Source organism: Myxocyprinus asiaticus, chromosome 28, assembly GCF_019703515.2.
Source record: "Myxocyprinus asiaticus isolate MX2 ecotype Aquarium Trade chromosome 28, UBuf_Myxa_2, whole genome shotgun sequence".
Lineage (NCBI taxonomy): Eukaryota > Metazoa > Chordata > Actinopteri > Cypriniformes > Catostomidae > Myxocyprinus > Myxocyprinus asiaticus.
This window is the reverse complement of record NC_059371.1, coordinates 9,595,595-9,617,960: the sequence shown is the minus strand read 5'-3', so window position 1 is coordinate 9,617,960 and position 22,366 is coordinate 9,595,595. Positions and strand designations below refer to the sequence as shown.

The window sequence follows — 22,366 nt, the reverse complement described above, 5'->3', positions numbered from 1 at the left end:
CATACTGTGTTTGGTCATTCAAACTACTGTTTCCTTTCAGGTAGACAGCGCGGCTGAACAGTGGCGGGCCATTAGAATATGCAGATGTCCTTTTGTGGCATCATGCATTCCATAGCACTCTCGCACCAAACCGATATTGAAGGGGTCTCATGTCCAGTGAGCCCAGCATTGTGGCAGCAGCTGAGGTGGCCATAAACCTGAGTGCTCTCTGAAATGATTTCAGAGGAACCATTCTTCCTAACTTGAAGCCTTTCAAGTGATGGAGGATAAATTAACTGTGGATGTGTGCACGTTGTGTGAGAGAACTCTTCACTGAGTTGACTCTCAACCTCAGTTGTTACAGATATGCAAGAAAAATGTTTTTGTACATGTCAATCTGAGCTCCTTACTGTGCTAAAATTAGTGCAAAAAAATGTACCTCCACTTAATCTTTTTGAATGGAAACCTGATTAGGGTCCGATTCAGTCAACTTAAGCCTGCGATTGTCTGATGGCCACCGTCTTTCTTTAGAATAAGAAAGTAACAGCTGTAAAAACCCTTAAGGAGGTTCTTAAACTCAGAACACAGTATAGGTGAGTCCTAATCATGGAGGACAAAAAGTGCATTTTAATGTGTCACAGTTCATCACGGTTCTCATCTGGAAATTCCCTTTAACGCGCTCAGAGCATTTGTGTGAAGCACAAGAGGGCACAGAGTCTCGGTTTCTGGCCGACAATATGTGGGGATTGGGTTTGCGGCAAAGTTGAGGAGGAAAAAGAGATATTTTTTTTTAGGATGTAATTGCATCTATAGGGATGCTTTGAGATGCATACACTTTATTTTTATGTTTGCAAGTACACATGATTTCAACGCAGTGGTTGCAGGGAGAAAAGACATGATTGGAGCTCTGGTTTCCTCTTCGCCGATCTGACATAGTCTGAGATCTTTGGCTGGCCCGGTGGGGTTTCCCTGCCACGGCGCGAGCCTGGACACGACACTTTGCGTCTTGGCCATGAACTCTGTAGTCTCACTACCAGCTCGGCGCCGCTTCACGGGGATAAAACTGGAGGACCATTGGTTTTGGCAGGGAGTGCCCCTGACAAAAAACGTGAGTGAAGTGGCTTTGCAGCTGCTGCAGCACGATTAGGCAGGAAATGTTTCATAATCTGCGAATGTTACTTTGCATCTTGGAATTTTTCAGAGAAAGCACATTGGCATCTCGTGGGTGTCAGAAAGCCTTACCTTGTTTGTCTTGCACATCTCTGAAACCCAGAGATGCCGGTCAAGTGCCACCAAACTGTCCAGTGATCCTCCGATGGCTTGTACAGTCATCTTAGTTGCGTGCAGTGTGAGGCGTGTTGTGCAACCCTTAAAAGATGGTGAAGTTGGGATTCCACTCATCCATGTCCTCTATGATTTTGCCTGAAAGACCTGCAAAACTGAAGGTCTGATGCGGCTTGTCCTTGGGCCGTATCATATTCCCTCTAATTGAAATGTATTGCCACATTTTAATGTATGAAAGTAAAACTTTAATAGGCGCTCCATCCAACGGAGTTGTGCACCCGGGTTTATGACTGCTTTTGACCAACCACTGGATGGTTTTAGACACTTCAATGTAATAGTTGTTTGAGGCAAGTAAATAGTGTCTTCTAATTATTTTGTGGTTTTTATAGTATTTGTAAGACAGGATATATGATAATGTAATATGAAAGCATTTTCAAATCAGACTTAAACTTGAAGCGCTCATGTGACTGCACAGAAAGTGAGGCCAGAGCCCTTCTAAAAGGGGAGTGTAACAGTTAAAGGACAGGCAAGGAGGCAGCGGGAACCGGCTGAACAGTTAACAATGTTTAATGAGAAAACACAACATAAAACATAAATGAGAACACACACATGCAACGCGGCCACGTGCATCTCTCTCTCTCTAACTGGTGTCTCCAGCTGCCCCTGATCTCACCCTCCCGCTGATCAGCTGATTCAGTGCTGGCCGTGCTTCATCATGCCCTCCTCCTCGTCACACTCCTCCCCGCCCGATTCCACCCGATTCAGGCCGGGGCGCCACCAGTCTCCCCTTCTCGGCAGATGGCTGTGGTTCCTCCAGCTCTCGGCGGCCGGCAGAGACCCCTCCGTCCCCAGGCAGACGGCCGTGGCTGCTCCCCTGGCTGATGGCAGTGGCGAAGACTCCACGACAGCACCTCCCTCCTCTAAAATGCGGTCGATTGTGACTGACATCACTTCCAATTACAAACACGCCCACAATAAAAAATCTCACCCCCAATACTGATTGACAGGTGTCTGTGTAAGGCATTGGAAATGCAAGTGCAAAGGGAATAGCAATTCCATTTGAATTTTGGCAGGCTCCATATGGGACACAGAGAAAGTGAAATTGCAAATGGGATAATTAATATTTTACAATGTTTGTGTAAATGGAAATGCAAACGGTAAAATGCAATTTGCAATTGCATTTGGATTATATCACAATTTATGCATCCACAAATAGAAAATGCAATTGCAAATACAATTTGCAATTTGTTATGAAAATAGTCCTGAAAGTCCTTCCATATTAATTAAAAGAACACACAAAACAGTATTCAAGAGGGTTACCAATCCTCTTTTGTAAATATAAGGATACATTTTGCCAGGCACCCAGGGAACAGAAGGTCTTTTGCTGAAACTTGTAGGCGAAAAAACTCGCACTGCTAGGCAGGAGGGAAGATGTCTCTGTTTACTGCATGCTCGCTGAGCATGGAAGGTGGGACTTCGAAAGACATCTGCCAATAAAATTGGTGTGATGGAAAACCATAGAGAGAGATCGGGGCTCTCAGGAGTGACCCCTAGCATTAGTGATGCATCGTTGAGTGACTGATATGAAAGGGAACTATAGAAACACAGTGTAACACAGTGTTACATCTGTCCCCCACTGACCATCTTGCATGTATGCCTGATTTTCTCAGTGACCTTGTATCCTAGCATGTCCAAATATATTTTAATTTTAAGTAGACAAATCAGTAATTACAAGAAGGAAAGTTTATTTTCGTTGTCAGTCAGGTACAATCATTTACAGTTTTCACAATGAAAGAGAAGTAAGATAATGAAAAACTTACATCCCAAAACAGATGGTCTCTAATAAATTTGCAAAAACATGGACTACTGTACATCTTTCAAATTTCCTACATAGAGAGAGGCTGCTTATGTGAATGTGCACTCTGAAAATGACAGTTCAAACTTGAATGAGTAGGGACATATTCACAGTGTTACAACTACTGTATAATCTGTTACGGCTGTACCCGGTCTGCCCTACAATTCTCTCAATCACACTCTGTCCTTCCGCTAAAGTGTTTTCCCTCCTCTCTTGTAAGTTACTCTATTCACTGTTCTGGCTCCTCACACCCTCCCTGCCCCTTTGTCCATCCCTCTTGTCCTTGATTCCACATCTCATAAGCACTGCAGTCTTTCCACCGCTGACATCACCACTAGTCTTGTAGTATCATCAGATTAGAAGATGCAAGACTGTCTGCTCAGGTACAGTACTCAGCCTAATCTCTAATCTGCTTTATCGCTCCTCAAAAAACTGCATGCCCCTCCTTTATCACATGAAGTATCCTTGCATCTCTGAAGCTGTTCAAGTACTAATCTAACTCCTGTAGATGTTTGCTGCTGTTCAGTGTGCCAGCTTTGACATTTATTCGTGCATTTTATATTGTGCTTTTTCCAGGAGTTCCATGTTTTCAGCTTTTCAGGAGTTCCATGTTTTCAGTGTTTTTACTTCTCTGATTTAAACTTTTAGACATCTGTTGTAACTTCTCATTGGCCATAATATTATTATGACATAATATTATGATCTCTTTGCATGTGATGGGTGTAAACAGTCCATTTTGAGTGAATATTATATCAAACTTAATTGCATTGAGTAATTTATTATTAAGAGTAAAATTCAATACAAATATTTATATTTATATATATATATATATATATATATATATATATATATATATATATATATATATATATATATCTATATATTTCTTTTTCTTTTTTTTTCTTTTCTTTTTTGTCTAATTTAAAATATGCCTGTTTTTTATGGCAGGTTTAGAATGTACTAAACAGTTAAATATTACAATCTTGCAACTGAACATAATCATGTTATAAATTATTACATTATAATATCTGATATTGTGGCATAAAATTTTATTTAAAATTCTAGATTAAAGCTTTGGTGTGATTTCTTTTAAAAACAAACTATAGGCCTATATTTTTATATTTATAAAAAAGGCCATCATGTTGGTTATCAGCCATAACATAACCATAATTACTGTATAGACAATTGTATTGATTTTGGCCAAACTGTGTATATGGGTCCATCTGTTTATTTGCATAACATTGGATAAAAATTAATTATTTGAATACTTATTTGGAAATGTGTGCTAAAACTGGACTGTGTTTAAGAACACAACCTCCTGCCCTTTTTTTTTTTTTCATTTTTTTTTTTCTATTTTTATTTATTTATTTATTTAGATATGATCAGCTTTTAGCAAACATTATTAAAACAACAAAACCATTCAACCTTTCTGCTGGTACAGAATGTTATATAATTGTCAAGACATGATGTTGGTGAATGAGTGGATGGCAGGTACTGTACATTGTTGTAGTGCAGCACAATGACAAACATCTGTAGGTGTAGCGTCACATTAATAATGATATGATGTTCTCTTCTGGTTGTGTTCTGGGTCCGTCTACCACATGTCGATCAATACACTGTTGGGTAGGAAGGATGGAGATAACATGCAGATTGCTAAGTGGTGTGATTTTGCCATTAGCCAGAGTGCTTACTCATCTCTTTCTGTTCATCTCAATGGGACAGCGTGACATCTGGAAGGCCAAGATTGCTTTCAGAGGGGAAATACTACACTTATGGATATTGACCTTCTTGTGCAGCTTGGTACAATCTATTAAGAGCACAGATGCCACTTAAAGACACTGCAAATGTGTGTGTGTGTAAGGTTGATTTGACATTGCTTGTAGGCTGACTTCTACTTGTTATCTGATTTTTTAAATGTACAACTTGATTGAATACAACACAATGCTTGATGCATGGACCTACTTTAGTTTTCTTTAAAAAGGATAGGATTTTTACATTTTAACATGGTTCAATCAGTTCAGTCGGCCCTCATGGGGGCCACCAGGTTAAGGTCACATGATGACCCACCAAATACTACTCACTTTATCTCACCAACCCCCTTGTTACCGGACATTTAGTGAGTGCAGTTTCACTGAGTGCTGAGTATGCTCTTATTTTCTTACTGTGATATCACATAGTCATTTACTCTACCATGATTGAAGCACTCTTGTCACAGAGCATTTTATAGCAATTACCAAGAGACATTCTATGGTTTCTGAATGTCCCTTTAAGTATACAATTTATCTGTACTTCCTGTTTCCTGTCTCAGGACCCATATGATCCCAGTGAGGGTTGAGGAGGCAGAGTCTCAGAGGAAGGCCAAATCACGGCAGGCCAGACAGACTCGAAGAGCCACACAGGTATGAGGCAGACTGAAACTGTTGCCCTCACTGAAAATTACACTGGGCGAAAAATGCCACCTATTTTATTCATTCCTTTTAAATTATGATGATAACGAATAATAGAATCAATATAAAATACATACAACTTTGCTATAGCACCATTCAGACCAGAACGTTTCTAATGAAAATTTCTGATTTTTAGGGAGTTACCCTCTCAGAGCTGATGGAGGCAAAGAGAACCTACAGCCCATCAAAGCTGGACAGGCGAACAAGTGAGGTGTGCAGATCCACTGAGGGAATATGTCCCCAGAGAACAGTTCCTGAGGAGGAGAAAACAGAATCCAGCCCTTCTCTGATGCAGGACAAGCAGCCTGAAGAACACTGCCACAAGTGGACCAATGAAAAGATTGATGAGGTGAACACAAGACGGCACACTCACATACAGTTTACTCCTGTACCCCTCTGTAAAACAAACTTCAGGAGTAAATAAAGAGCACTGTCAGGTCTATAAATTTTATTTATTAAAAATAAAATAAAAATTCACTGCATTAAAGGGAGAGTTTACTCAAAAACGAAAATGATCTCAACATTTACTCACCCTTATAACATCATAGATGTGTATGACTTTCTTTCATCTGCTGAACACAAACAAAGATTTTTAGAATAATGTTTCAGCTCTGTAGCTCCAGGGCATCCTAAAAGTACTCTAGATGACTCCTGTGGTTAAATCCATGTCTTCAGAAGCGATATGATAGGTGTGAGTGAGAAACAGATCAATAATTAAATCCTTAAGTCCCTATAAATCCTCCTCCCTGCTCAGTCAATCTCTAATTTACTTTAACTTTTTTTTTCATTTTTCTTATTGTGATTTTTCACATTCTTTATGCATATCGCCCCCTACAGGGCATGGAGGAGAATTTATGATAAAAAATGACTTAAATATTGATCTGTTTCCCACCCACACCTAATATATATTGTCTGAACACATGGATTTAACCAATGTATCCATATGGATTACTTTTATGCTCCCTTTATGTGGATTTTGGAGCTTCAACATTTTGGCACCAATTCTCTTGTATTGTATGGACCTACAGAGCTGAGATATTCTTCTGTAAATCTTAATTTGTGTTCTGCAGAAGAAAGATCATAATACAGATCTGGGGTGCCGGGAGGGTGAGTAAATAATGAGAGAATTTTTATTTTTATTTTTGGTTGAACTATTCCTTTAAGATTACAAAATACGTTTCCTAGCAGCATAACCACAGGACAGGTTCAACTAAGGTTTGACAACAAGACAGTGTCCGAATACTTTTGTCATCCTTTTGGACAGTATCTGTTGTTAAAACAAATCACTTTTTGTGAAATGTTTTGTTACATTTCAGTTTTAAATAATACATATGCAATTTACACAAATCTATTACGTGAATACACCTCTAATATGTTTGCTTTGAGTTAATCATTTGGATACAGAAAAAAATAAAATAAAAATTAAATCATGTGACAAGACAAGACGCAACAAGTGCCCAAATACTTTTGAGGGCCACTGTAGATTATATTAATTTATTTTGGTAGTGTGTTATTCATTCATACGTTGATTTCTCTTTTTTCTTTTTTTTTTTTTTTTCAAGCAAAGAAATTGGAAGAGAAGGGTAGGAAGCAAACCTAAGAGACCTTCCTTTTGCATCTCATCAGTCAGAGGGGCCTGTGGTTTCACTCCCATTCTGAGCAGTCAGAGCATATCGATGGGTACAATTAACATCTGATTTCTACTCAAAGCTTTTGCTACTGAACTATGGGGAGGTGTGTATTGATTTATATGCCTTATCATTAAACCAATATGCCCACTGTATTCTTATTTGTTGAGTATAGGGTCTGAATGGACAGATGAAAATGAGAACACAGTTTATGGCTCCTCTGATGCAACCTTGAAACAGCAGCTAACCAATGAAAGTGATCTGAGTGTTGACGTGACCTGCTTCTCTGAGGTACCATTTGTGTATAACATACTGCATATTTTATGTTAATCATGTGAAAAGCACAAAGATGCTCTCAAAATCAATGATTAGGTCATTAATTTGTCATCTAACTTTTTCCAAAGTGTCAGTAAACTTATTTCATGGGCCCATTGGGCTTTGAATCTAAAACCTAACTGTTACCAGCCCAGAAATAAAAATTCAAAGTTTTACTGAAGCCACTCAATCTCTGTGTGTGAGGAACAAACAGAAATGTATGCATCAAGTAGGCATGTTTTGGTATTCAGTGTTTGCCTTTATCTTAACTGGGACTGCTTTCAACAACTAGAGACAGACTATAACAAAGAACAGCTGACAATCTTCTCAGTATTTTTTTTACAAAATATGAGCTTATTTTATTCAATTATTTTAGTTTTACACCACTAGATGGAGATGCTGCACAGCATTATGTTTTATTGTTGGAAAACTTTGGCCTAATAGAAATATCCTGTTATAAATAAACCCTTAATCCTTAAATTCTTATGATGTCCCACATTGCAGAAGAAGGGACCTGCACATTTTCTAGCAAGAACATGTTTTTCCTGTTGCCTCTCCCCTTGTACACAGATTATAATTGTGCATCAGACAAAGATGAGCTTGCTATCTAGGCAGAGCCCTTATTGTACACCTAAAGTTCCATGCTTCAGAATATGTGTGAGGTATCCTGGCATTCCATACCAATTAGGGCAAAACTGCCTGTCTCCAGTCTTTCTCAGTTTTCCATCTCCTTGTTCATTTCTTATAGCCTTACCTAGTGTCAAACACTTAAAAAAAACATAATAACATTTAATAGAAGATAAAACAAACAAACTATTAAATAAAATGTCAATTAAAAATCAAATTAAACTAAGAAAGTAATGGGGGAAAATCGAAGATCTTTTTTGAGATTGGTGGTGGTGTAGTGCTTGCCCATTGTGGGTGGTTGCCAGGGCATAAGTTTTTCTAAGTGCTTTTTATTGTGTTGCTGTGTGGTTTCAAGGGTGGTGTGGATTGTTGTTAAGGTGTTCTAGGTGGTTGCAATGTGGTTACTTACTGGCCCAATAAAAAAAAAAAGCCAAACCCCAAGTCCCTACAACATGATAACACGGGAAGTCGGCATGTTGTTTCCAATAGTTCCGTTACCATAGGCCTTTTCCCACTGTAGGTATTAAAGCCAGTTTTAGGTACTTTTCCCTGGGACTAGTACTTTCCGTCGTTTTCGCACATGAGGAACGATAGTTCCTCGAAGCCGTTTTAGGAGACATTATTAGCTCCTACTCCGGGGTAGGTACGTTTGGGCCATATAGGGACGGTGAGAGGTGCTGCAGCCTGTGATTGGTCAAAAACATATGACGCACAATGCATTGAGAAAGGAGAGGAGTCCACAGCTGCCATTTGTAAACAAACTAGCTGCTAGCCTGCTACTCAGAGGATTATGCTAATTTTACAATTCCCTTTACTAAAATAAAATAAAACCAACAAAGTATCCAAGAAGGATCACCCATTTCACATACAGTATGTGTGACTTCATTGGGAGACACACTTTGTGTTTTCATCGCATCTGTACTGTTTGTACTATGTGACTATACAGAAAATAAAGTGATTTCTTGATTACTACATCAACTGTTTCCTGGGATGATGGATATAAATAATCAGATTTTTATCGAGAGTGGGTAATTGAACTCTATTATACACTAAACTGGTATTAAATCTAGTTTACATGAGGGAAATACTGCGTGCCTGTTACTGCGTGGTTAATTTGCATCAAGACATCTTTTTTAATTCAATGAGTGAGTATTTCAGTGCAGTAATTTATGTTGAGTCATAAAAGCCTTTATTGTAAAAGATCGTGTTGATAAATAATGTAGGTTTATAGTGCATTTTCAACATGTGGTCCACTGCATTCAGCGTGTGCTGAATGGTTAAAGAGCGCCTCTGCTGCCTCATCTGATCTCTCACTCTGGCTTTAAACTGTAACCTGAAGACACAGGCTGTGTTTGAAAACTGGAAAATACTGCCTTCAGAGGCTGTATAAAGAGGTAGGATGAAATAAGATGCTTTTTAAACTGTTCAGAGACCAGTTTTCTTCATCCAAAATTGCAGTCGGTTAAACCATTAATTGATTAGGTAGCTTTGGATGTAGTCAAAGTTCGTATAAAACAGCCCTAACAAAAGTGTAGCTTAGATTCCGCCATCCTTCGTAGGTGTTATTGATATTGCTATTGAATTGCTTGTGCAAACAACGTCACAATAAACTTGGTCGATAATAGATTATGTCACCACGGGGGATTTTTTGTGAGTGCGAATGCAAGTGGGGAAAAGTCTCCTCAGGTGTCCCGATCCTCTTAAGAGTTCTCATCTAGAAAGTTACTAAGGTAAAAGTTCCAGGACTGTAGGTAGGAAATGGCCTATTATGCCAACTCACTGACAAATGGCATCTACTAACAGACATTTTTGCATCGGCTCCAGCATGTTTACCATCCCCTGTCTTGCGAACGGAAGCCTGTTGTGTCAACAGCGTGGGAGACCCAGGTTCGGATACTGTGTTAAAACCAGGAAGTAATCGTGTTCGCATAATCAGTGATGAGCACGATTTGGAGGTTGTGTTTTTCGCATCTACAATTGTACTCCACTGATGGCTAGGTTTAGGTTTGGGGTTTGAGTTGGGGGCGTTCAGTTTATAAAATATGCATTCCTCTTTACTGTATAGTACAGTTCAACTCGCTTCACAACTCGCTTTTGCACCTCTCCGTGGACATTACACCCAGAAAATGAAGCTTACATGAACCGAAATGCCCAACAACACTTACCGCTTTGGCCAATGGGAGCTGTGTTTCGCATTTCATTAAGAGCAGACAGATTTTAGCTAAAGAAAAGTCAACCTACTGTTTCCGATTTCACTGTGAGATCAGTCTGGTCTCTGTGATATTCTTGTTCCTTTATATAGCTTGAGTTCCTGTTTTAATTTAAAGTAAGTCTATGGATTTTTTTTTATGCGTTTCGTTGACGAGAGTACACTTTTAGGTATAATTTGTGTCCGTAGCACAAACCGTGCAGGACGAGTTATACATTGAAGTTAAATACTTACCATAGGGTTATGGGATTATTCAAATCCCTCACCCTCAATATGAACAATAGTAATAGCGATGCTTGCCTAAAACTGTGGTCACAGTAAACTTCACTCTTCATTGCCTTCCATTCATGCACATGCGAGTGCGGGAGAGTGAAAACTGAAGCATATGAAAACAAGCTTCATCAGAACCCCAAGAGAGAATATTGACTTTTGCTGTGCACCAAAGTTTGGTGATCTCTGACCTGTGAATTAATGTAGCGAAAAGATGTTTGACCAATAAATGTTTAAACGTTACAGACAGATCTGTCTTGGTTCAATACAAAGAATACAAACTTCAAAGCTGCAAGGTTTGCAGTGTTGCGGTGTCCGAAATAATTTTCTATGCTCAAAGCCTAGTGTGACTGCACATTTAGCAAGCACTGCAAGTAAAATGGTGAGAAAAAGACTTCAGAAAAGACATATCAGGCAACAATAGAAGAGGGAGCGACAGCAAAGTCAAAACCTACATGTGGCTCTGGACTGATCCATGGAAAGGTACAATGAATCCCTCTCTCATTCTGTCAGCTGTCTATCCTCTGATCCAGCGCTCTGAATCACTCTGGGGAAGCCGCTCTGTAACAGGAGAAAGCTTCTGTACAGCTGCAGCCTAAATCAGTCTTTAATAATTAACAATGATACTCATCATCATTGTGCTGCCAACTTCTGCCTGCTTCAACATGCCACCTGGGTGTAAACCATGTTGTATTTATACTGCTATTATGAGGATGGGATCACTGTTCATGTCACAATATTCTATGTATATGTTTATGTCACAAATGCCTTTGAGCTGAAAACCCAGAGAGAGAATTGTGGCATACGTATCTTTCTTTTGAGCTCATTTCCCATTCTTTCCGACCCCACCATCATAACTAAACTTAAACTTGACTATGCTGCTAAAACAGTATGCATTTAAATGTATGTCCGTACTTTAAAATTATTTAGTAATGAAGAATAAACAATCCTCTCCAGTTTTGACACTTTTGAGGATTCGTTCGAAGTTACAGTAATATAAAATATAATATAATACAAATATTTGAGTAGAGGTCTGGGATAATTTGTTTGCAGATGCCGCTTGGTTTGATAATTTGCTATCTAATGCAATGAAATTCATGCATTTGTAAGTGTGGTTTAAAGGAATAGTTCACCCAAAAATGATAATTCTTTCATTATTTACTAACCCTTATGCTGTCTCAAACTCTTATGAATTTCTTCTGTAGAACACAAACGATTATATTTTGATTGGGATATGACGTGTTTCAGATAAGAAATCAGATCTTCCAAAATCAAATGAAATGTTCTATAATATTTTTTAGGGCTGCCAATTTTATGTGTTAATTTGATTCTATATATATATATATATATATATATATATATATATATATATATATATATATATATATATATACACTACCGGTCGAAAATTTTGAAACACTTACTCATTCTTTATTACAATTTTTTTCCACGTTTAATTTAAGAAAAATAGTAAAGTCATCAAAACTATGGAATAGCATAAATGGAATTATGGGAATTATGTTGTGACTAAACAAAATCCAAAATAAATCAAAACTGTGTTATATTTTAGCATCTTCAAACTAGTCACCCTTTGCCTAAAATTTGCAGACATGTACTCTTGACATTTTCTCAACCAACTTCTTGAGGTATCACCCTGGGATGCTTTTAAACAGTATTGAAGGAGTTCCCATCTATGTTGGGCCCTTATTGGATGCTTTTCTTTATTATTTGTTCCAAGTCATCAATTTCAAAAACTTTTTTTTTTATTATTAAATTTTAGTTTTATAATTAAATAAATTAATATAGTGGCACAATTATATTTTTGTCTACAAAACTAATTTCAAATATTTAAGCATACACCTTCAGATCAAAAGATTTTTAACATCATGAGAAACATTTCGTTCAAGTGTTTACCGGTAGTGTATATATATATATATTTATATATTTTATGTACATATTTTAACATGTTAAAAAAATAGCTTAATCATTAATTCATCATGTCCCCTTTTCATGCATAAATTCCCTAATAAAGAATTTTCCTGCCATTGGAGCAATTCAAGCTTCAAGTACCTTTTCTTGAAGCTCAAAGCATCCATTTGATGCATGTGTACTTAGTTAAACAGAAAATGCATAGATGGAACACAAAAATGCATCCTGGGAGAACATCTTTTAAATCTAACTCTGTCAGATTGACAGATTTGACAAATTGCTGTGACTGTAGGCCAGTGATAGGCTTATGCTCATTGATATAAGCTATGAGTTATACAAGTATAAGCAACAATATATTGATTTCTAATGCCATTTTTTTTTATTGTTTAATCAATACTTTTCTTGTCTGCCACAATAATGTAATGTACTTGAATTATAATTACTTATTTGAATTATTGCATATATTTATTATTTTAATATATTATAAAATATAATTTATATTCTATATATTGTATGCTTTGGGGGTTTCTCTTCAACTATTGAAATACTGTAAGCGTTTAATTCTGATCGGTTAAAAAAATGTAATCGATTGACAGCCCTATGATTTTTTTTAACTATACACAACAAATAGAATTTTTATACAAAAAATCTAATGTTTAACTTCAACTTGGACTGAAATCTTTAATGTCATATGAAGCCTTAATTTAACTGTGAAAAATGATTTAAATCTGTTAAAGACTTTCATATAACAACCATTATGAGGTTAACAGCACGATATGGTCTATCCATTTGTGTGAAATATTTTGTAGTGTATAAAATGTTAAAGAGGGCCATATTTGGTGCTATAGGTTTTAAATATGTAATATTATGATTTGTATGCAGAGGGCCTGGGAACAACCCATCAGAAAGCTGCAAATCTGAGATGATGTGGTTAGCAAAAACTCTTACCTCCCCTTATAAAACAACTAAATGATTTGACAGACCCACTGAAGTGACAAGACACTGTGTGTGTGTGTGTGTGTGTGTGTGTGTGTGTGTGAGAGAGAGAGAGAGAGAGAGAGAGAGAGAGAGAGAGAGAGAGAGAGAGAGAGAGAGAGAGAGAGAGAGGTGATGTATGTGTATGTCTGTGTGTTTATAGTGGAACTGGCCTCTTTTTGACCCCAAGAATAAGCAACGGAGAGCGATCTCTTGCGATTTACTTGCTGCTAGAAACATCTTCCATCTTGTGTGTGTCTCCAATCATATTTTCCACATAGCCCAGATATCTCCTGCTGTGTGTTAATGTAAAGTTCTCCTCAGTTTTACATGCTTTGTAAGTGGTATGTTTAGTATTTCATCCTCCATGGAGCCATTACATTTTGTTTTAAAAAAAATGGTAACACGCCACACCACCCTTTCTTTATGGTGTTGAAATACTGAACAAATCTGTTTTCCCAAATCCATGGGTATTATGATAGTGTTTTTACAGAAGTTCAGTGTTCTCACTGTGATAATAGTTTAGGTCTGGGCAATATAGGTAATGAAATTATATCTTACATTTTTCAACTTTTGGCAATATTTAATATATATTGGCATTTGTGTATTTGCTCTGAAATGGCTAAGAAGGTAAAAATGGCTTTTTTTTTATTTCTTTTTTTAAATCATTGGGACCAACATTTAAACTAAACAGTCAATTACATTTTTAAATGTTTAATGCTGGAAGTACACTGACAACCCTAATAAGTTGACTTTACTCAATTGAGTAAACTCATTCCCTCAGTTGAACTGATTAATGGTGTCTCCAAAACTTGTGTAATAAAGTCTACTTAATTTAGAGTTCACATAGAATTAACTTAACTATTTAAGGAAAGGTAACTAGATGCAAGTAGACTAACTCAGATTTGCTTAAGTGTTGTTGTTTCAAATTTTAATTGAATGGACTCAAATTTAGATAATACACTAACACAGCTCAAATAAGACTATAACTGATTTTAGGTCAATCATAAAATACTGAAACAGAGTTAACAGGATCCACCTTGACCAAAGGAACATAGATATTTAAGTTATGAGACCAAAACTTAACATTTCAAGTAATGTTTAATTAAGACAACTTGATTTTTCCAGTAATAACAACATTATGGTTTACAGTGTAAAATACAATAAAAATCTAGTTAGACATAATAAAAGCAAGTTTGCCACACTGTTTTCATTAAATGAATCCAATGATCCAAGATTGATATTAAATATCTTAAATTTGATGCACCAATATAACAATTCATCCATCCATCCATCCATCCATCCATCCATTTTCTTTACCACTTAGTCCATTAGGGTCACGGTGGCAATAGGGAGAGCAGAGAGGCCCAGACATCTCTGTCCCCTGCAACTTCCTCCAGCTCAACCTGGGGAAGTGGGTCCTGGGCTGACCTCGGGGTCTTGTCCCAGTTGGCCGTGCCTGGAACACCTCCAACAGGAGACGCCCAGGGGGCATCCTTACCAGATGCCCGAACCACCTCAACTGACTTCTCTCAATGCGGAGGAGTAGCGGCTCTACATTGAGTTTCTCCCGGATGGCTGAACTCCTCACCCTGTCATGAAGAGTGAGTCCCGCCACCCTGTGGAGAAAACTCATTTCAACTGCTTTTATCCTTGATCTTATTCTTTCGGTCATTACCCAGAGTTCATGACCATAGTTGAGGGTAGGGATGTAGACTGACCAGTAAATAGAGAGCTTTGCCTTATGGCTCAGCTCCCCCTTCACCACTACAGTCTGGTACAGTGACTGCAGTACTGCTGCCGCTGTTCCCAGTCTGCAGCCGATCTCACGCTCCCTTCTCCCCTCACTCAAGATACTTAAAATCCTCCACCTGGGGTAAATTATCTCCCCTTACCTGAAGGGGATGCCATCCTTTTCCGTGAGAGAACCATGGACTCAGACTTGGAAGTGCTGATCCTCAAACCAACTGCTTTACACTCGGTTGCAAACCGTTCCAGCGTGTGCTGGAGGCATCCATGTGACGGTGCCAGAAGGACAACATCATCTGCAAAAAGCAGAGACATCACCTTCCTGCCCCCACATAGAATCCCCTCCTGACCTTGGCTGCGCCTCAATATCCTGTCCATGAAAATCACAAACAGGAGTGGAGACAAGGCACAACCTTGGCAGAGTCCAACACCTACACTGAACAAGCTTGACTTCATGCCGAGTATGTGGACACAGCTCTCGCTCCGCATGTATAGAGACTGAATGGCCCACAGTAGTGACCCCATACTCCCAAAGCACCTCCCACAGAATTTCTTGTGGAACACGGTCGTAGGCCTTCTCCAAGTCCACAAAACACATGTAGACTGGATTGACAAACTCCCACACCCCTCAATTATCTGTGAGAAGGTGAAAAGCTGGTCCACTGTTCCATGGCCAGGATGGAATACGCATTGTTCCTCCTCAATCTTAGGTTCAACTGTCGTCCAGAGTCTCCTTTCCAGCACCCTGGCATAGACTTTCCTGGGGAGGCTGAGAAGTGTGATACCCCGGTAGTTGGCACACACTCTCCGGTCCCCTTTCTTAAATATAGGGACCACCACCCCGGTTTGCCAATCCAAAGGCACTGTCAACGAGGTCCATGCAACATTGCAGAGGCATGTCAGCCATGACAGCTCCACAACATCCGTTCTGGGCAAATCTCATCCACCCCTAGAGCTTTGCCACTGAGGAGCTTCCCAACTACCTCTGTGACTTCCACCAGGGAAATGGACTCTGATACCCCAGAAGCCTCTGGCCCTGCCTCCTGTAAGGGAGGCATATCTCTCGGGTTTAGGAATTCCTCGAAGTGTTCCTTCCACCTCCCAACAATGTCCTCATTTGTGGTCCGAGTTTCTCCACCTTTGCTGAACACAGCTTGAGCGAGACTCCTCCAACCCCTCCTGTGCTGCCGGATGGTTCTCCAGAACCTCTTTAAGGCCAACTGAAGGTCATTTTCCATGGCCTCCCCAAACTCCTCCCATGCTCCGGACTTTGCTTCTGCAGCTGCTGCTGCTTTTTTTGTCTGCCGGTAACTATCTGCTGAGTCAGGATTCCCCAGAGCAAACCAGGCCCTAAAGGTGTCCTTTTTCAGCTTGATGGCTTCCCTCACCACCGGTTTCCACCAGCGGGTTCTTGGGTTGCCACCGTGATGGCACCAACAAGCTTTTGGCCACAGCTACGCCTGGCTGCTTCCACAATGGAGGTTTTGAACAGGGATCATTCGGACTCCATGTCCCCCACCTCCTCTGGGATATGGGAAAAGTTCTCATGGAGGTGGGAGTTAAAATCATTCCAGACAGGGTCCTCTGCCAGTCGTTCCCAGCACACCCTCACTATGCACTTGGGTCTACCGGGTCTGTCTGTCAGTTTTCCCCTCCATCTGATCCAGCTCACCACCAGATGGTGATCGGTTGACAGCTCAGCACCTCTCTTCACCCGAGTGTCCAGAACAGATAACAATTCATAGTAAACATAAATATTTATCTACATAAATGTTTACTAAAACATTTTAATATATGAAAAATGGCTCACAGAGACCTTTTCGAGTGATGACACAAACAAAATTGTAGAATCTGAATTGCAAATCAATTAATTGAAATGGACAGTTTGAACTAATTCAAAGTGCGTTTTTGTTACTAAAGTTGAAATCAGATACACTATATTACATATACAGTATATATATATATATATATATATATATATATATATATGCACACACACACAGTGTGCATATATTTATATACAGTTGCGAAACAAGAAAAGATTACTTTACTAGTCTAATGAGTCTTTAGGAATCTTAATGGTCAAGTAAAACACACATGAAAATTGTATTACCATAACTTAATTTTATACCACCAGCAAAATCATTGTGAATAATTTATGAATATTCGACTACAGTATAACGTCCATCCCGGTTACAGTATATAGTATGGTTGAGTGCATTGTTGATAGAAATTTAACAAATGTCTAATTAATTAAATGAATCAATTCAGAAACTCTAAGAAAAATAAGTCATCTCTTTGATCTAATCTCACTATCTGGATACAGATCTGAAAGATTAGTTTGTGTTGTGATTTAAGAGGACAAGAGGAGGACACACTCTGAATCCAAGTGCTTGCGGATGTGAATCTTCCATTTGGAAATTCATAAAAAGAAGAATAAGTCGTCTGCTTAACCCAAAACACAGATGCAGCTATTGAATGTTTGGCTTCCAGACTGAAATCCACTCTTTTAAACAAGTCTCCCAAGGCCTGTTTCAATCGGTCGTCTACGTCCAGGCCAGTGGAAAAGCAAAGACATTGCGGCCGTCTTGATGAGGTGCACTTTATGGCTCAAGTTCACCTCTGCAGATGGCTTTGAGTTTTCTTTAGTTATTAGCCTAAAGGGTAGGAGATAGATCTGCTTTTGCAGTGTGGACCATGTCCAAAACCCATGTGCTTGTGTGTGCATTAAAGGGAAGTGACAATACACCCCCATGTCATTCCAAACTTGTGTGATTCAATTCTTTCATGGAACACAAAATACACAATAGTAACATTTTCAGGCTGCTCTGTTCCATTTAATAAAAATTGATTGTGAATAGTGGCTTTTGAGCTCCAAAATATACTAAAAGCACCATAAAAGTGCCATAAAAGTAGTCCAAATGATTCATAATCTATATTCCAAGTCTTCTAAAGTCATGTGATAGTTATGTGTAAGGAACAGGCCGAAATGTAAGACGCTATTTGCTGCAAATCTCATTCACATTTGTGCACATTCAAACCTGGCACATCACAATGGGTCACCAGGCATGTGAGAATCAATGATGAATTGGACAGATTACATTTATTGGGCTTTTTTTGTCTTTTTTGTCTTTTTTTTTTTACATGGGAAAAAAAAGTAATGCGCATTTGAAACTACATGGAGGTGAGGAAATGTTTTCAGATTTTTCATTTGAAATTGTCATTGGGTAAAATATCCATTTAAGTGTATTATTATTTATTTATTTATTTATTTTAAAGATAAATAAAAGTATCAGTAGCTCATTCTTAAAAACTTTATAAATATTAATATGAAATAATTTTAAGTCAAAATATATAGTTATATATGCTTAACATATAGCTATAAATAAATTCATATTTTTAAATCCAAATACATAGTTATAAATCTGAATATATAGTTATAAATGCTGAATACATAGTTATATATCCAAACATACTTTTGAATCCAAATATACAATTGTAAATCTTAAAATTTCATTTTAAATTCTGAATACATAACTGTCTAACTGTATAAATCTGAATATATACTGTACATTTGACTATATAGTTGTAGATTTGAATATACAGTATTTATACAGGGGCATAGGAAATATCTGAAAACTTGGGGGACATTCTAAATCTTAGACATTCTAAATCTTTTCAGCCTGTCTTCAAAATATGACAGTTTTAAAGATTCTTATTGAATATGTGATAAGAATATGTGATTAGAACTAAAATGTAGCAACCTGTATGAAACATTGGAAACTGATCATGATCTTAAAAATCTTTTGATCTGAAGGCGTATGCTTAAATGTTTGAAATTAGTTTTGTAGACAAAAATATAATTGTGCCATCGTATTAATTTATTTCATTATAAAACTAAAATTTAATAAAAATAAAAAAAGTTTTTGAAATTGATGATTGGACCAAATAATAAAGAAAAGCAGCCCATAAGTGCCCAACATAGATGGGAACTCCTTCAATACTGTTTAAAAAGCATCCCAGGGTGATACCTCAAGAAGTTGGTTGAGAAAATGTCAAGAGTACATGTCTGCAAATTCTAGGCAAAGGGTGACTAGTTTGAAGATGCTAAAATATAACACAGTTTTGATTTATTTTGGATTTTGTTTAGTCACAACATAATTCCCATAGTTCCATTTATGTTATTCCATAGTTTTGATGACTTTACTATTACTCTAAAATATGAAAAAAAATTATAATAAAGAATGAGTAAGTGTTTCAGAACTTTTGACCGGTAGTGTAAGTGTCAAATATGAACTTACCTGAACAATTTCAGAAGCCTTTGTCACCTCTCAGTTGTAATCTACACTGTTGACTTGGTCAATTATTTTTTTCTTTTCTTCCTAAAATAGATAAACCACTAACATCACCATTATTATTAATCTAAATTCAATATAATGGCCACAAAAAAAAAACAAAAAAAAAAAACAAGGAAAAGTCAAAGAACAATATCATTGTTTAGATTCTTTGACATAAGATGTTTGTTGTCATACACATGACCCTATGAAAGAAATCCCAAATGTTTGTTCTCTTCAGTTTTTTGGCTGGTGGCTGTACATGAGAGAGTATTGGTCATTTAGTGTCTCAGTGAAAGAGACTAACAATAATGAGGTCAGAGATTAAAAACTTATGAAAAATTAACAAAATGGGATTTTTTTTTTCATCTGTTTAACAACAACATTAACTTATAATAGTCAAAGATGACTTCTCTTTTTGCTCACATCTTGTCACATGTAGATTACATACTGTCAAATGCTCAGTGTCTGTCTTGCTGCCTAGCAGGTTGTTGGGCTCATTAATATTAATCACAATGTCTGAGTTCACCCAAACTGATTTGCTGAATCAAAACGGGAACTGTGAGATATGAACGCTAGCCAATGAGATTACCGCTTTTCAGTTAGTTCCACCCAGTGCCGAAGCGACCAGCTGGCAGAGGCGTAGTAATTTGATCTTAAATGCTTAATTTAGTGAACGGCCGCACTTTTCCCCTTGCACTATGATTAAGCAATACCTGTATTGAAATGTAATTACTATTTCTCAAAAAGTGACAAATTTTGTTATTTATAAAACTGAGGGGGCATGCTCCCCCAGTTAATGATTGCTACGCCCCTGTTTATCCACTGATAAGTAAAAAAATAAATTAAAAAATAAAAGGCCTTCCATTAACAAATAAAAATGTATAGTCACAGTGTTACACAGTATAGTCACCCACATCAATTAAACATAATAATAATAATAATAATAACAACAATAAGAACAATAATGGAAATAACTAACAACATAAAATGTAACGTTACTATATAAGTACATGTATGGTCATTTTTTACAGTAGCATTTTTACATTTTCCATAAAAATTTAGATAATTTTTACAGTAAACTAAAGCATCTGCTCCTAAACCAGTGATAGGAGGAAAGGGAATAGCAGATATAACATAATGATAAGAGAAAGAACTGTGAGGTTTATGAAGACATACAGAAAGTGTTTGACACAGAGAGAGAGAGAGAGAGAGAGAGAGAGAGAGAGAGAGAGAGAGAGAGAGAGAGATTGTATGAGTGTGACAGACCAAGTGAAAACAGTTTTTCTTCTTTTAGTTTTTCTTCTGTGTGGCTTTACTGTAAGTAGACAGAACTGTATGGGAGGGGTTTCAGCCGTCCGTAAAGTTAACAAAGCAGACTCCTCTCCTTATATAGCTCTCATTGTGTCTGCATGTGAGTTTGTATGAATGAGCGAGTGTCAGAGAGAGAAAGGCAACTGTCTGAGACCACGAATGTTGTTTATGTGTTTGTGAGAGAGTGAGATAGACGGAAATAGTGACAGAGGGAGTGGAGACAGTGAAGGAAGGAGAGCGGTGGCTCTATTTGTCTCCTTTGTTTTGTAATGACACTGTGCTGTGCAGAGGAAAGGAAACACAGATCGGCTGTCAGTCCCAGCGCACATTACAGAGGGAACGGCTAAACAATTCACTGGAAACACACACACATGCACGTTTGCACCTGTTGAGCTCAATCCACTTCACGAACAGCAGTCATGTTCGTCTCCACAGCTGTGTGAGAGTGTGCCCGCATCTATTAGGGGTCTTCACTTCTTCTAAGGAGAGAGATGTCATCGCTGTATTCACGCAACAAGGACCTGTCCTCTCGCTCCAGAAAGTCCCTGTCGGACTCTCCACCCTCATCCCCGTCACCCAGCACTAAAACCTTCAGAGTAAGAGCCAGCTGTGTTTGCTTAGTATTTGTGATAGTAACAGAGATGTTGAAATGGACAGGATTGTGTCTATCTTGATGGAATACTGTCTTTTGGCATTTGAGTTAAGAATGGGGATAAAAATGTTCATGTGTTAGCATTCATTACAATATATTACAAAGCAATTTAAATATTGTTTTCTTAATAGTCTGAGACCTCACTTTTAAATAGGTTTAAACAGGGCTTTGAAAAAAAAAAAAGAAAAAAAACATATATATATATTATTATTATTATTATTATTATTATTATTATTTTTTTTTTTTTTTTTCAAAGCCCTATTTAAACCTGGAAATAAACAAAGTTTTAGGATTTTGAATTTTTTTTAATTGAAAAGTTATAAGTTAAAATGAAAAAGAAAAATGTAAGATTCTGCCATAGATCACTAATTAACTGCAAATTTGTGACAGCGTGTACATGTTTATTTGTACTGTACAGAAGGTCAGATTTCTTTGCTTCTGTTAAAGCACACAAGAATCATCAGCTTTGGCACAAACTTGTGGAGTCCATGCAAGCTCGAGTGCAGGGGACATACCAAATACATTTTGAAATTCATATGTTATTCAATTTAACTTGTCACTCAATTGTTTCACAATTGTGCTATGCTGATAATACATTTTGTAATTTAAAAAAAAAAAAAAGTGTTAAATCAGAAAAATATATCAGCAATGCTTTAGGAACTCTTTCTAGTAGTTCTACACTTCCACATGTAGGCAAGTAAATCTTTTAATATTGAAATTGAACTCCTTTCTTGGTTCAAGCCAAAAACAAAGCATCTTTGTGATCTTAAATGATTGTGCTGTTGTGCTGTCATTGAGG

At 37.6% G+C, this 22,366-nt stretch overlaps 1 protein-coding gene across 3 annotated transcripts in view; it reads left to right on the top strand.

Annotated features, from left to right (window-relative positions):
- The first annotated feature begins 21,000 nt into the window (after positions 1 to 21,000).
- LOC127419293 (protein phosphatase 1 regulatory subunit 12B-like) overlaps positions 21,001 to 22,366 on the top strand; it is a 35,076-nt gene continuing 33,710 nt past the window's right edge. For 2 of the 3 annotated variants that reach the window (XM_051660591.1, XM_051660590.1), the window contains exon 1: positions 21,002 to 21,511. In XM_051660591.1, coding sequence (XP_051516551.1) covers positions 21,407 to 21,511 — 105 coding nt within the window. In that variant the 5' untranslated portion in view covers positions 21,002 to 21,406. Of the gene's footprint in view, positions 21,512 to 22,366 lie in introns of all 3 variants that reach the window. The other variant, XM_051660592.1, reaches the window with a different exon arrangement.